Genomic DNA, 15,424 nt, shown 5'->3' on the forward strand with positions numbered 1-15,424 from the left:
GGAGTCTCGCTCTGCTGCCCAGGCTGGAGTGCAGTGGCGTGATCTCAGCTCACTGCAAGCTCTGCCTCCCGGGTTCACGCCATTCTCCTGCCTCAGCCTTCCGAGTAGCTGGGACTACAGGTGCCCGCCACCTCGCCCGGCTAATTTTTTGTATTTTTAGTAGAGACAGGGTATCACAGTGTTAGCCAGGATGGTCTCGATCTCCTGACCTCATGATCTCCCCACCTCAGCCTCCCAAAGTGCTGGGGTTACAGGCGTGAGCCACTGTGCCTGGCTGTTTTTTTTTTAAAGGAGAGATGAGGTTTCACCATGTTGTCCAGGCTGGTCGTGAACTCCTGAGCTCAAGTGATCTGCCCACCTCCATCTCCCAAAGTGCTAGGATGACAGGCATGAAGCACGGTACCTAGCCGGGTGTGGGTTTTGTAAACAACATAGTGTGGCTGGGCTTGGTGGCTCACACATGTAATTCCAGTGCTTTGGGAGGTTAAAGAAGGAGGATCACTGGAGGCCAGGAGTTTGAGACCAGCCTGGGCAACAGAGCAATACTATGTCGCTATAGATACCTAAGTAAATAAATAAATAAATTAGGTGCACACAGTGGCACGTGCCTGTAGTCATAGTTATTCTGGAGGCTGATACAGGAGGATTACTTGATCCCAGGAATTTGAGGCTGCGGTGAGCTATGCTCATGATTATGCCACTGCACTTCAGCCTGGGCAACCTGAAGAGAGCAGCTTGGAAAGCAATACCTTGTCTCTAAAATCAAACAGACAAGAATAATGTATCAGCATGGGTTTTATAGTCATAGACCTGGTTCCTATATGAGCTTTGCTGCTTACTAGCTGTGTAACAGTGAGAAATTTACTTAACTTCTCTGATCTAAAGTGAGTTTACTAATATCTTTCTCATGGGGTTTTGGGATGACTAAATGAAATAATGTTTATAAAACATTTAGCATAGTCTGGCTTGACACTTGGCATGCAGTCAGTCAATGTTAGCACCACCCCTTATTAAAAGCCAACTGTGGCCAGGGGTGGTGGCTCATACCTGTAATCCCAGCACTTTGGGAGGCCAAGGCGGGTGGATCACGAGGTCAGGAGATCAAGACCATCCTGGCTAACATGGTGAACCCCGTCTCTACTAAAAATACAAAAAATTAGCTGGGCGTGGTGGTGGGTGCCTGTAATCCCGGTTACTGGGGAGGCTGAGGCAGGAGAATGACGTGAACCCGGGAGGCGGAGCTTGTAGTGAGCTGAGATTGCGCCACTGCACTCCAGCCTGGGTGACAGAGCGAGAAAAAAAATGCTCATTGTCTCAGAAAAAAAAATGCTAATTGTATTGATGAGGCTTCTGTTCAAGGGATTTCCTTGATTAGAGGCTAGAATGACTATCTTAGATGTTACAGTTATCATGGGTGTTACATCATGTGGCTCCACAGGCCTGTTCCTGAACTTCCTGGGAAGTCAACCTTCTTTGGCACCTCAGATGAGTTCATTGAGAAGCGACGACAAGGTCTGCAGCACTTCCTTGAAAAGTGAGTGGACAGAACGGCTGGTGCTGGCCACTGAGGGTGGAGGCGGGGTGGAGGAAGGTGCCAGGCAGGATGGAGCTCCCTGCTCAGGTAACCAGAAGTTCTTCAGAGGATGGGGAATGGAGAGCAGTTCCTCAGGTTGACGCTCTGTGTTGTGCTACCTGTATTTTCCCCAGGGTCCTGCAGAGTGTGGTTCTCCTGTCCGACAGTCAGTTGCACCTCTTCCTGCAAAGCCAGCTCTCAGTGCCTGATATAGAAGCCTGTGTCCAAGGCCGAAGCACCATGACTGTGTCTGATGCCATTCTTCGATATGCTATGTCAAACTGTGGCTGGGCCCAGGAGGAGAGGCAGAGCTCTTCTCACCTGGCTAAAGGAGACCAGCCTAAGAGGTAACTGGAGTACTCTTTGAGATAGCAGGGGCTAGGTTTGCTATAACCTGGACCAGAGAGGTGTCCATTTCATAGGGAAGTAATGTCATAGCATTGGTAGCCTTTCAAGAGATCTTGTTCTTTGGGTGTGTGGCTTTCTATCCAGGTGGGTCTGTGTTAACCTACCACTGGGTAGCAGGAGCTCCTACTGAAACCTGGGGAGAGAGAAGGGAAAGTTTTCTCATTTATTTGGTATTTTATTCCTCCTCCCTCCCTTATTTGTTTTTATTTTTATTTTTTTTGTGGAGATAGAGGCTCACTCTTCCGCCCAGGCTGGAGTGCAGTGGCATGATCTTGGCTCACTGCAACGTCCGCCTCCTGGGTTCAAGCGATTCTCTTGCCTCAGCCTCCTGAGTAGCTGGGATTACAGGCAAGTGCCACCACGCCCGGCTAAGTTTTGTACTTTTAGTAGAGATGGGATTTTTGCCATGTTGATCAGGCTGGTCTCGAACACCTGACCTCAGGTGTTCACCTGCCTCTGCCTCCCAAAGTGCTAGGATTACTGGCTAGGATTACTGCACCTGGCCTAACAGCTTTATTGACATACAATTTACCTGCCATAAAGTTTACCTTTTTAGGTACAGTTCAGTAGTTTTTAATATAGTCATAGGGTTGTATAACTGTCAGCCACCACAGTCAATTTTAGAACATTTTCATCACCCCAAAAGAAACCTTGTACCCGTGAGTAGTGACTCCCCTGTCCTTCCCTCCCCCGTAGCTCCTGGTAACCACTAGTCTACTTTCTCTGTCTATGCGTTTGTCTATTTTGGACATTTACACAAATGGAGTCATATAATTTGTGGTCTTTTGTAACCGGCTTTTTTCATCCAACAAAATGTTTTCAAGGTTCATTCATATTTTATCATGCATCATTACTTCATTGCTTTTTTTTCTCCTTTTTTCCCCCATTTTTATGGCTAATTAACAGTCCATTTGTATGGCTAAATAACCACATTTTGTTTATCCATTCACTTGCATTTATCTGTTTTTTTTTTTTTGAGACAGAGTCTTGCTCTGTCGCCCAGGCTGGAGTGCAGTGGCATGATCTGAGCTCACTGTAACTCCGCCTCCCGGGTTCATGCCATTCTCCTGCCTCAGCCTCCCCAGTAGCTGGGACCACAGGTGCCCACCATCACACCGGCTAATTTTTTGTATATTTAGTAGAGACGGGGTTTCACCTTGTTAGCCAGGATGGTCTCGATCTCCTGACCTTGTGATCCGCCTGCCTTGGCCTCCCAAAGTGCTGGAATTACAGGTGTGAGCCACCGTGCCCAGTCTTTTTTTTTTTTTTTTTTTAATTGAGATAGGGTTTCGCTAGGTTGCCCAGGCTGGTCTCCACCTCCCAGACTCAAATAATTCGCCATGCCCAGCCATTTTTTTTTTTTAATTGGGCAGCCTCCTGAGTCAGAATAGGCTCAGAGAGACTTCCCTTTCCATTCATTTTTGTTTATATGTTCATACTCTTTTTTTTCTGAGATGGAGTCTCACTCTGTTGCCCAGGCTGAAGTGCAGTGGTGTGATCATAACTCACTGCAGCCTTGACCTCCCAGGTTTAAGCAATCTTCCCGCCTCAGCTTCCTGAGTAGCTGGGATTACAGGCACATGCCAGCATCCGTGGCTAATTTATTTTTATTATTTTGTAGAGACGGGGTCTCCCTGTGTTACCCAAGCTGTTCATACCTTTCTTTTCCTTTTCCCACTCTTTTCCAGTTGCTGCTTTCTTCCAAGATCGGGTAGGAGGAACTCTCCCTCACCGCCTCCCAGTGAAGAAAAGGACCAATTAGCAGTGTGGGCTCCAGTTGTTGACTCTGAGGTTCCTTCCTTGGAAAGTCCCACTCTCCCACCCCTCTCCTCACCATTATGCTGTGATTTTGGAAGACCCAATGAGGGAACCTCCACTCTTCAGTCTGTGAGGAGGGCTGTGGGAGGAGACCATGCTGTGCCTTTGGACCCTGGTCAATTAGAAACAGTTTTGGAAAAGTGAGCTCTGGATTCTGCTCTGAGATGGTCAGAGAAGATACGGGCCAGGAGACTTACTCAGGTGGGACTGGGCACAGGGCAGGTATTGTGGGAGGCTGGGCTGCTTAGTGTCTTCTAGTCGCCTCTGCTTGGGATGATTGACAGAGGTCAGTCATAACAGCCCTGTATGCCTCTTCCATGGGAATAAATACTGTGCAGATGTTTGTAAGTTAAGCATAAGGCCCAAGGGCTGTTGATTTTGAACAGAACCCCTTATTACTCTCCTGGGAGCTGAGTTTCTGTAGGTCATTTGTATGTAGGACCAGGAGTATCTCCTCAGGTGACCAGTTTTGGGGACCTGTATGTGGCAATTCTAAGCTGCCATATTGAACGTTGTCCCAACAGGAGTGGTTATGTTGTATCCCCATCTTGGCTGGCTTCAGTTTCTGCTGTAGCCCTAGAGCACTTTGTTTCTGGGAGGCTGGCCTCTTGCCTACTTTCTTGCATGGACAGTGGGATGAATATTTACTCTCCCCCCTCCTTGCTTTTTCTTTCATTGATACCACTGAATGGAACTGGTGCTGTGACTTCTGCCGCTGGGGATTTATGTCCCAAGACCTTAGCCTGAGACTGGCTGAGTGGAGCCTGAGACCTGCACAACAGCTCATGATCATGCCTGAGAGACAAGTGGCTGGCCACAGCCAGAAGGAACAGCAACAGCCCAGGGGCCTTTATTTTGGAAAAGACTGTCGGGGCTGTCACTGTCTCTTCTGGTTATAAAGCGGAGACGTGGCTATCTTTTCTGCAGGGTTAGAGTGGGCTCCTTTCTTTTTTGAATCCTTTTCTTCTCCTTTGGTAACAGCTCCCTGCCTCCAGGGCTTCCACCGCCAGCATCTCTGTGCTGTATTGAGCAGTCCAGTGGGGGTGCAAGGGCTTTGTTTCTGCCTGCCTGAAAGAGAGGGCTCTGGGGATGGAGATGAGGAACAACACGCTCTCCTTCAGACAATGAGGCATTCTCTCCTCCTGCTGCCATTCTTCATCTCCACTGAGAGCCAGAGCTGGTAGGAGCCGAGTGCCATAGGCATTCTGCATTGCTTTACTCTTAGGTTTGCGTATGTGATTCTTCCCCTACCTCTCGCCCACTTCTCCCTCCTCTGGCTATCCTACCCTGTCTGTGGGCTCTTTTACTACCAGCCTATGCTGTGGGACTGTCATGGCATTTAGTTCAGAGTGGAGGGGCTTTGGCCTGAAATAAAATGCAAGTATTTAAGATTGTTGTTGCAATTTGTGTCTAACAAGCTGTAGCAGAGAAGGAGGGAGTGAGGGCTGGCAGTAGTTCCTTTCATAAATCATGAATTTATCAGCATGGAAATAATGGTTTAGAACTGTGCTCTGCAGCCCTCCTGCATTGTGTGTGCAGCTCAACTTCACCACTGGAGGAAGGATTGTCTTCCAAAGAGCTGGGATCCAACTCTTCTCACAGTTCTGGGCATGAACCTTGTTAGGTATAATTTACCTGATGCTGCTTCCATCCTCGCAGCCTGTCTGAGGTGCCAGGTGCTGAAAGAGAAATAAAGTTTGTCAACAGGCAGATGCAAAGCCCTGGCTGGTATTCATCCCTCTTTCCTGCTCGCCTCCCCTGGGTCTCTCCTTTATATGATGCAGCAGAGCAAGGCGAGGATAGAAAACCTACAGAGGCAAATCCAAAATGTCAGAAGAAGTTCATTTGAAAGGGGAAAAAAACTCCACGCGCAACCCTCACAAAAACCCGACAGATGCTAAGCTAATGGCATCCGCTTTGCTGATTGGTGGGGAGGGCTCATGAATATTAATGAGCCCAATGCTCCAAATGGTGCAGCTGTGAACCCAGCTGTGCCTGAAGCTCTCTGATCTCGAAACTTCCAGACAGGAGCCGGAGGTGGTCTGTGTCAATTCCCGACTCAGCCAAAAAACAGCAAGCTGGGTTGGACTTCTTCTGTGTGCTCCTTTTCTTCCTGGAGTTGGTGCTCAGCAGCTAGTTCTGCCAGCAGGCTAGGCTGCTGGGACAGCAGGAGCCATTCAAAGACATGGATGTGATTTTTCTGACTCCCAGCTTTTTTAATGATCCATTAGCAGCGTGCATAGAACAGCACCTCAGTTAATCTAAGGCTAGGCACCATCTCCTTTCAGTCTCTCTCTTAGTTGAGTATAGGCCTTAGAAGGAGAAGTCCTAGGAAGGAAAGCACTTTTCTAATAATACAGGCCTAGGGCCATCAGAAAAATAGCACACATGGGTTTTTCTCTCCATCCAGATAGTGCCATAGGCCCCTCTTCTGTTTTGCTTTGTCCCTGCGTGTGCCCAGGTCTACCCACTGTGGCTGGATGACCTCTATGAAAAATGGAGGATTAGCTGGGGGTAGTGGCTCATTGAACTGTTTGTAGGATAAAAATGTTTAGAATTTAGTTTTGAGTCAAGTTCTGTCCTGATTTAGTCACCTTTCTTCTGTCAGATACCTCCATGGCCCACATCTAGTCATCCATAACCCAAGATGACTGATTCCAAGCTTGTGGGGGTTGTTTGTTTGGTGGGAGGAAATGTGTTTGTGTGTGTGGGGGGGTTTCTTACCATTAAAACACTAAGTTTTATAAGTATAATTTTATTGGCCCTTTTCAGTGCCTAGCAAGGAAAGTAGGGTAGGTATATGCTCCTTTTTTCATTGAGGAAACTGAGCTCAATTTTTTTTTTTTTTGAGATGGAGTCTCCCTTTGCCGCCCAGGCTGGAGTGCAGTGGTACAATCTCAGCTCACCACAACCTCCACCTCCCAGGGTCAAGCAGTTCTCCTGCCTCAGCCTCCCAAGTAGCTGGGATTACACGGGCCTGCCACCTCACCCGGTTAATTTTTGTATTTTTATTTTATTGATTTATTATTATTTTTTGATATGGAGTCTCACTCTGTTGCCAGACTAAAGTGCAGTGGCTCCATCTTGGCTCACTGCAACCTCCGCCTCCCGGGTTCAAGCAATTCTCCTGCCTCAGGCTCCCAAGTAGCTGGGACTACAGGCGCATGCCACCACGTCCAGCTAATTTTTGTATTTTAAGTAGAGATGGGGTTTCACCATGTTGGCCAGGATGGTCTCGATCTCTTGACCTCATGATCCATCTACGTCATTCTCCCAAAGTGCTGAGATTACAAGTATGAGCCACTACGCTGGGCAATTTTTGTATTTTTAGTAGAGACTGTGTTTCACCATGTTGGCCAGACTGGTCTCAAACTCCTGACCTCAAGTGATCCACCTGCCTCGGCCTCCCAAAGTGCTTGGATTACAGGCGTGAGCCACTGTGCCCATCCAAGTGTGGTTTTTTAAAAAGCATGTTTTTAGATGATGGTGGAGTATGTTCACATGAGAGATACTTTCCAAGCTCTGAGACAAGTCCCCTGCCACCCCAAAAAAGAAAAAGTCTACTACTACATTCAAGGAAAAAAAGCAACCCTGCAGGGCTTTTCAGAATTGTCCTCAGAAATCAGAGCTCTTTCACAGTTCTTAGTTTTCTCATGCTAAGGCCTTAGATCCATATGACCGAGTCCAAGGTACCTCCTATCCTCTCTGTTAGCTTTGCTTGGGAGGTGATCATGACTTTTTTTTTCTTTTGAGATGGGAGTCTCGCTCTGTAACCCAGGCTGGAGTGCAGTAGTATGATCTTAGTTCACTGCAACTTCTGTCTCCCGGGTTCAAGTGATTCTCTTTCCTCAGCCTCCTGAATAACTGGGATTACAGGCATCCGCCACCACGCCTGGCTAATTTTTGTATTGTTATTAGAGATAGGGTTTCACCATGTTGGCCAGGCTGGTGTCAAACTCCTGACCTCAAGTAATCCGCTTGCCTCGGCCTCCCAAAGTACTAGGATTACAAGCGTGAGTCACCGCGCCCGGCCTGATCATGACTTTTTGACAATCTGATTGGGCATTAAGTTAGTTCCATGTATGTGACTTTGTTTATATGCCTCAACTCTTGCAGAATATCCTTAACACCCTAGGGGTGGGGTGGACAGTGGTGTGAGAATTGGAAGGATTTGATGTGAGGAGGGGTTGGGGATAGAAAGGGGAATAGACCAGCTCCCGGCCTGCCTCACTGAGCTGCAGGAGCATTAAATCAGAGGCTGGAGTGGCATCTGTGGATTTACGTATGAGCAGCCAGCTGAGAAGCAGCTAAAGCCAGATAACCATTGCAGCACGACATACCACTTCCTTAGTGGAGCACTGGGCAGTGATTCTAAGCTGGAGGGGCGGCCCTCTGCCAGCAGGGACTCAGTTCTGTAAAAGGCTCAGAGTCTGGTTTAAAGTACCTCTCTTTAAACTGTCGATGAGTGCCCCCTTTCCTGTTCTTAGCCACTATACTTTTTTTTTTTTTTTTTTTGAGATGGAGTCTCGCTCTGCTGCCCAGGCTGGAGTGCAGTGGCGTGATCTTGGCTCACTGCAAGCTCTACCTCCCGGATTCAAGTGATTCTCCTGCCTCACCCTTCTGAGTAGCTGGGACTACAGGTGTCTGCCACCACGCCTGGCTAATTTTTGTATTTTTTTAGAGATGAGGTTTCACCATGTTGGCCAGGCTGGTCTCAAACTCCTGACCTCGGGTATCTGCCCTCCTTGGCCTCCCAAAGTACTGGGATTACAGGTGTTGGCCACTGTGTCTGGCCTTATTAGAGATATGACTTCTCAGTGGGGAAAAACACTTCTCTTTTAGCCATGACTGGATTTGGAGTTGGAAAGCTGGAGACCTCAAATCTCGATATAATAAACACAGACAACTTATGCTCAAAATGTTAACAAGAACTACACTTCCTAGGAGACAGAGTGCTCCTGACTCAAGCAGAGTGAATAATTTTACTTTTCTCTTGTTCAGGGGAGATCTGGTCTATTTTCACAAGCAAAGGAGTAGGAAAAAAAGCGAAGGGATACTTTCATGGTAGCCAAAGGGGCACAGATAATAAACAGAGGTGATAAAGCTAGGGTGTGAGAATTAGGAGACTACTGGGAAGTCTATAAGGTTTTTTTTCCCCTGGAAGGGTAGGAACACAAGATGTTTCTGGAATCTCTGGATTATGGGAAGCCACCAGCCAAAATTTCTTTTCATGCATGGCTGTCAAGTCTCCTTCCCGTCCTTCAGCCAAGCACTTTTTCTTTGATTCCATCAGTTCAGAAAGGGCCAGCCTGTTCGAATCCCGTAAGTGCTCTAGCCCCGTGTGTGTCCCTTTACCTGGTGGCTGTGTTGGTGTGGGAAGCCCAGCCCACCAGCAGCCTGACCCGGATCCTTCCGGCAGAAGGCCCAGAACAGTGAAAGCCTGAGGCAGTTTGTTGGAGGCAATGCAGCCTGCCTACTATAAGCTGTGAGACTTAGATATATTCTACCAATTAGGGCACATCTGTTCAAAATGCTGAAAGGCGGGCACTGTCTCTTTAAGAGGCATCCCACTCCTCTCCTTGAGTAATGAGGGCTGGGAGCACAAGGGAGTCAGATGCTGATTAAACAGTCCTACTGCCGAGCTCTGTTAGAAAATTACTGTAATTATGATCTGGTCCCAGCAGAGGGATGAGTTCCAATCCTGCTAATAACCCTTCCAGGTGCCTCAGATTCAGGGCCCATGGGAGGCAGCGTCGACAGGGCTCTGGCTGGCACCAGGGCCAGTGATGGCCCCTGTGCTGGCAGAGACAACAATGGCACTGGACCTCACTTCCTATTTTGGCCTCCTGAGAAGGCAGTGTGGTCTTTGGTTGCATTTTTGTTTTATTTATTTTTTGGTTCTGGACAGAGCTCCTGGGAGTCATTTTGTATGAGAAAACTTTCCCATAAATGAACACGAAGGACCAGGAAAATCACAGCCGAGAGATGGTAATCTGTCCTGAATCTCCCCACTTCTGCCTGGGGACCGTAGTCAACACACACAAAGCATGTTGCCTGGCCCCAGCCCCACCAGTGCACTGAGGAGCGAACCGGAACTGAACCCTTTCATCTGCGGCTGCCTTCTGCATGGTTTCTTGATTTGAAGTACACAGCATTTGACTTGGTCCTAAGTGAGAGTTTCAGCGCTCCTCTTTTAGATTTCTGTCACAGAAAAGGGAAACATGAGAGAGACTGTAATGCAGCTCTGAACCGGCAAGTATGGTCTTGCTCATTCCAACACATTGTAGTGCAAATATGCAGCAGCGCAGGTGAGCAAATCTTAAAGGTAGAGCAAAGGGTTTTTAAGCCCTGAGGAATTTGTGGCATTTAAATGCTGTATCTTCTCAACCTAGCTGTAATCTCTATCACTATAATCCGGCAGCTCAAGCACAAACTTCTAGAAGGCGGGGCAGTTTCTCTGTGCTTTGTGCTAAGCACACCCCAAATGCCCCGAGACAGCAGTTCTCAACTAGGGAAGATTTTGCCCCCAGGGGATATTAGGCAGTGCCTAGAAATATTTTTGGTGGTCAGAGCTCAGGGGTAGGGTAGGGGAGGCCACTGGCATTTAGTAGGTAGAGGCCAGGGATGTGGCTGAACATCCTACAATGCTCCCAACAACATAGAATTATCTGGCCTAAAAGACGAATAATGCTGAGGTTGAGAAACCCCGCGCTAACAGAGTGAAGTAGTCGGCTCCAAGTTCTGGTACCGTAAATGTGGAGATGTTGAAGAAATGAAATTAAATCTCCAGATGCTGCATGCTTGTCCAGAGGTGGAATAGTTCATGACACATCCTTGGGGCTGGTGGTGTGCATATGCCACCTTGGTGACTCACAGCACAGCAATGCGGGCATGTCTGATGGTGTGGAAAAGGGAAATGTATCCTGTTTCCTGTTCCATGATGGGATGTGGAGGACAAAAGGTGACCAGCTGCTCACCATCAGGCTGCGAGTGTCTACAGTGGAACCAGATGCCCTCTTTGAGGACCAGCACTAGAAGCCTCTTGGAACACTTCTGTCACAGGAGGCAAGGAAGTGGCATACTATTGCCCAGTGCCACAAAAATGCTTCCTTCAGTGGTGCTTTGCCACTTGGAGGGGTGGTGGACTGTGATGGGACCCCATGAGGGAACTGAATGCACACAGCCACTGACAGCTGGCCAGCCCCACAGGTGGCTCGATGCCAGAGACATCAGGCCCCTCAGAATGCCGGGGCATCAGGAAAAGAAAGCCCAGTTGGCAGAGTCTGCCTAGAAACCAGGCCTGCAGGGGAGAGGACTTCATTAGTAGGGACATAGCCAAGCCTCATACCAGGAAAGCCAGGTCATCCTTCTCTACCGTCCACTCCCCAGGTGACTGGGCACCTCATTTTGCTTTATTTTTAGCATGACCACACTTCCCAGTTTACACCTGCCGTCTTGGCATCATCATTAACTTTCCCTTTCACTCTCAAAAATGTCTTCCTTTGGGGAATAAATTATACGATCACTTTGTTAATTGTACCTTAGTTTCCTCTGATGTGGCAGTATTTTGGGGGGCCATTATATTTATAAAAGATTTTTGTACAGCATGGGCTAAATCTTAAAATATATCATTAATGGAACCCGAAAGAATGGTCATCAGTTCATACAGAGGAGAAAAACAGCATGTTTTCTGAACAGTTAGTTTTTTATAGGGAAAAAGACTAATTCAAATCCCTTGAAAAAGAAGAATCTTTTTAGTTATAAATTTCAAAGTCCCTACCCAATCTTGGTAAGTTCTAATGGGAAATGAAATAGCCGGGCAGTAGGGAAGGGAAGAAGCAAGGGACTATGGTAATCCACAAACTAGAAAATGAGCTGGAGTCACTGGGCTGTGTCGCAGAGATAATCCTCTGTGTAGAGGTCTGCTTTTTTTTAAACTCAGCCCTGCAGATTTTGCTGGTCCCTAGGAGTTAACAAATCAACGCCATTCAAGATTTATCCTTCCAGAGCCACTCCTGGTGGGAGACCTGAGGGGAAGGGTTTTTGTTTTTGTTTCGCCAAAGATGAAAGCACCACTGTCCCTGGCATCTGAGAGTTTTGTTCTTAAGATTTAAAAAAACAGGCCAGGCGCAGTGGCTCAAACCTGTAATCCCAGCACTTTGGGAGGCCGAGATGGGCGGATCACGAGGTCAGGAGATCAAGACCATCCTGGCTAACACGGTGAAACCCCGTCTCTACTAAAAAATACAAAAAACTAGCCGGGCGACGTGGCGGGCGCCTGTAGTCCCAGCTACTTGGGAGGCTGAGGCAGGAGAATGGCGTAAACCCAGGAGGTGGGGCTTGCAGTGAGCTGAGATCTGGCCATTGCACTCCAGCCTGGGCAGCAGAGCGAGACTCCGTCTCAAAAAAAAAAAAAAAAAAAAAAATTAAAAAACACAAAAAACTTTTTTTTTTTTTCTTCTTGCTTCTCTTCAACTCCATCTTTCCCAGACTGGTTTTTAAAGACAGGGGTCTTCCTCCCCAACAACGTGCATTATCTTGCACTTTGCAGTGACAGCACTGCTTTATTGTGATGCCCTGGCATGAAATGTGGATTTTGAAGATGTCTCACTGGAAGTGTCTAACTGCAACAGAACTCGAGTAAGTCAATAAGCAAAGCAGTTGACAGAGAATTTCAAGGGGCTTTCATTTTATTTCTTCTTCCATGGCAGATTTTGTGTGATTTTGAACCAGGGATCACAGGCTTTAAGATCCTCAGTTTCATTATTTGCAAATACTAACTGGTTATAAATAGGGTGGTGCAACTAAGGAAGCTAAGGTTCTTAAAAAGGTTAATGGCAACTTGAGATCAAGGCTAACTCCTTACATATTCTGTTTAGAAAAAAAAAAATCTGTCTCAGCTGGGCACAGTGGCTCATGCCTGTAATCCCAGCATTTTTGGAGGCTGAGGCAGGTGGATCACGAGGTTAGGAGTTCAAGAACAGCCTGGCCAAGATGGTGAAACCCTGTCTCTACTAAAAATACAAAAATTAGCTGGATGTAGTGGTGGGTGCCTGTAATCCCAGCTACACGGGAGGCTGAGGCAGAGATCGCATCACTGCACTCCAGCCTGGGTGACAGAGGGGAGACTAGATCTCAAAAAAAAAAAAGTCTGTCAAACAGGAGGGAGAGCACCTTGTCAACCCCACCTTTGACGCTACTCTAGTTGTAAACAAAATCAACCTGGGTTTAGGGAATGAGACTTAATAGGAATTCTCACCTCTTTCCCATTTTTTATTCATCATCAAGAAAAATATAGTTGGCTTTGAATTAAATACAGATTTGTAAAAGATATACCAGGCCATCATATGGAAAAATTTAATATTGAAGTAATTGCAAAACAATGTCTATGCTATTTTGCTATGTGGATGACAGGGAAAACACACTAGAAAAACGTATTTTTATTGAAATGCAGCTGAAATGTTGCTTTCAGAGCATTTAGTATTCTTGGATACCAGCTTGGACAATTCAGGCCAAACTGTACCAGCCCCAGGTTAGATTATCGACTGGGTGTCAGTACCTTCTGTGTCAATGATTACACATTTACTTCTTAAATTTAGGATTTTAGCTTTTAAATTTTCTCTTTACATAAAATCAAGGAAAAAAGCCTTTCATCTCCACCCCTCTCCTATTTCACTTGCCAGAACAATTGGTGGTGATTAAGAAGCCATCCTGCATATAATGTGGTTAGTTAAGTGGTCTAATGCCCCAGTTATCCAGTTAGTGGCAGGCAGTGAGGTGGGGATTTGGTTAGTAGAGTCAAACAGAGGAGCTGTAATCTAATTAGCCTGTTGCCATCTGAGCCATTAGCTAAGATGGGGGCTAATTGGGTGGGGAGCCATTTTGCTGGGTGAGGTTTAGTTTCCAACACTGTAGGAATCTGCTGCTTCCAAAAAGTCTCCTTTAGAACTGTCCCCTAGCAGAGAATGTCCATCAGCCTGTAGATTGTCTCATCAACACATCAAACATGCTTTATCCGCCCCCCCCACCTTTTTTTTTTTTTCATATAACAATGTCAGAAACAGCCAGAACAGCTACAGACCAGATTTCCAATGAGGTCACTTGTTTATATACTTTAGGGCCAATCTAATTTCTTTTTCTGCTGAGTTTCACAGCTAGAAGGGCCAGAGATCTGAGTGTGGTGCCTACTGTGGGGTGTATGGAGGTACCCAAAGACCTTTGCAGTTTGGGACGTGGTTGTTTCCTCTTGGAAACAGGTATAGAAGGGACATTTTATTTTAAATGCTGGAAGCCAATGGCCATATGATTTAGAGGGCATTGAACTCTGCAGGGAGTGAAGAAGTTATCTTGACCTTTTTCTTTTTTTCTTTTTTCCTGCTCTGTCGCTAGGCTGGAGTGCAGTGCAGTGATGTGATCTTGGCTCACTGTAACCTCTGCCTCCCAGGTTCAAGCGATTCTCGTGCCTCAGCCTCCTGAGTAGCTGGAATTACAGGCGTGCGCCACCATGCCCGGCCAATTTTTATGTTTTTAGTAGAGACAGGGTTTCACCACGTTGGCCAGGATGGTCTTGATCTCTTGACCTCGTGATCCACCCATCTTGGCCTCCCTAACTGCTGGGATTACAGGCGTGAGCCACTGCACCCAGCTGACCTTTTCCTTTTTCAGCCTCTTATCCTGTTGCAGATCCCTGCCCTTTCTCTTCTGGTATCCCCTTTTCTGATGTCTTTCAGCCACAGAGTGGTGGCACGATGATATTCTGGCCTCTTAGCCACCCAGCTTTTCAGGTTTGGGTCCCGGGGTCTCCAGGGAAGGATGGGCAGAGGATGGGGGAGTGAGAGGTGGGTGGCAAAGGAGGAGTATAGAAGGGTTTGTGTTTGCTCCCTCTGTTAAACACTTTAGAATAGTGCCCATTGTCCTTACCTGTGGGATGGTATTGGTGCAAAGGCCCCTAAAACCGGAGGCAGTTGGTTTTCTTTGGTTCACCTGCTCATATGCTGCCACCTAGTGGTTCCTCCTCCTTTAGCACTCTGTGTGAAGCGCGGGGGGACGTTAAGGACACTTCTATATTGCCTTTATCTCACTTGGCTTTTTTTTCCTCCTAAACCTAAAATTTCCCCTTTTCATTCCATGCAATTATCCATCATACACAAAATGGTTTTCTTCTTTTTACTCTTGGCTCAGATAATCTGGAAATGAATAGTTAGGTATAAGATCTATTTTTTTTTTTGAGAAAGTTAGAGCCCACTGACATTCCTGTTTGCTCCCCAGTTTCTCTCTTGTGATGTGAGATGGGTGTCTTACTCCAGTGCTGCAACGTGGTCATTACAGAGGAGAGGCAGGCTATCACCAGTCCAGGGCTTCTCTGAACAGGGATTTCTTTTTTCTTTTTTTGGAGATGGAGTCTCACTCTGTCACCCAGGCTGGAGTGCAGTGGCATGATCTTGGCTCACTACAACCTCCGCTTCCCGGGTTCAAGCGATTCTCCTATCTCAGCCTCCTGAGTAGCTGGGATTACAGGTGCACGCCACCATGCCTGGCTACTTTTTGTATTTTTAGTGGAGATGAGGTTTCACCATATTGGCTAGGCTGGTCTCGATCTCCTGACCTTGTGATTTGCCCGCCTCA

At 47.0% G+C, this 15,424-nt stretch overlaps 1 protein-coding gene across 6 annotated transcripts in view; it reads left to right on the plus strand.

Moving 5' to 3' along the window:
• Nucleotides 1–5,190, plus strand: part of SNX11 (sorting nexin 11) — a 12,157-nt gene extending 6,967 nt beyond the window's left edge. For all 6 annotated transcript variants that reach the window (XM_011959864.1, XM_011959867.1, XM_011959866.1 and 3 more), the window contains 3 exons: nucleotides 1,439–1,534; nucleotides 1,708–1,920; nucleotides 3,670–5,190. In XM_011959864.1, the coding sequence (XP_011815254.1) occupies nucleotides 1,439–1,534; nucleotides 1,708–1,920; nucleotides 3,670–3,943 (583 nt within the window). In that variant the 3' untranslated portion in view covers nucleotides 3,944–5,190. The remainder of the gene's footprint in view (nucleotides 1–1,438; nucleotides 1,535–1,707; nucleotides 1,921–3,669) is intronic.
• Nucleotides 5,191–15,424: the final 10,234 nt, after the last annotated feature.

This window comes from Colobus angolensis, unplaced genomic scaffold (assembly GCF_000951035.1).
Source record: "Colobus angolensis palliatus isolate OR3802 unplaced genomic scaffold, Cang.pa_1.0 Scaffold50, whole genome shotgun sequence".
In the NCBI taxonomy this organism is placed as follows: domain Eukaryota; kingdom Metazoa; phylum Chordata; class Mammalia; order Primates; family Cercopithecidae; genus Colobus; species Colobus angolensis.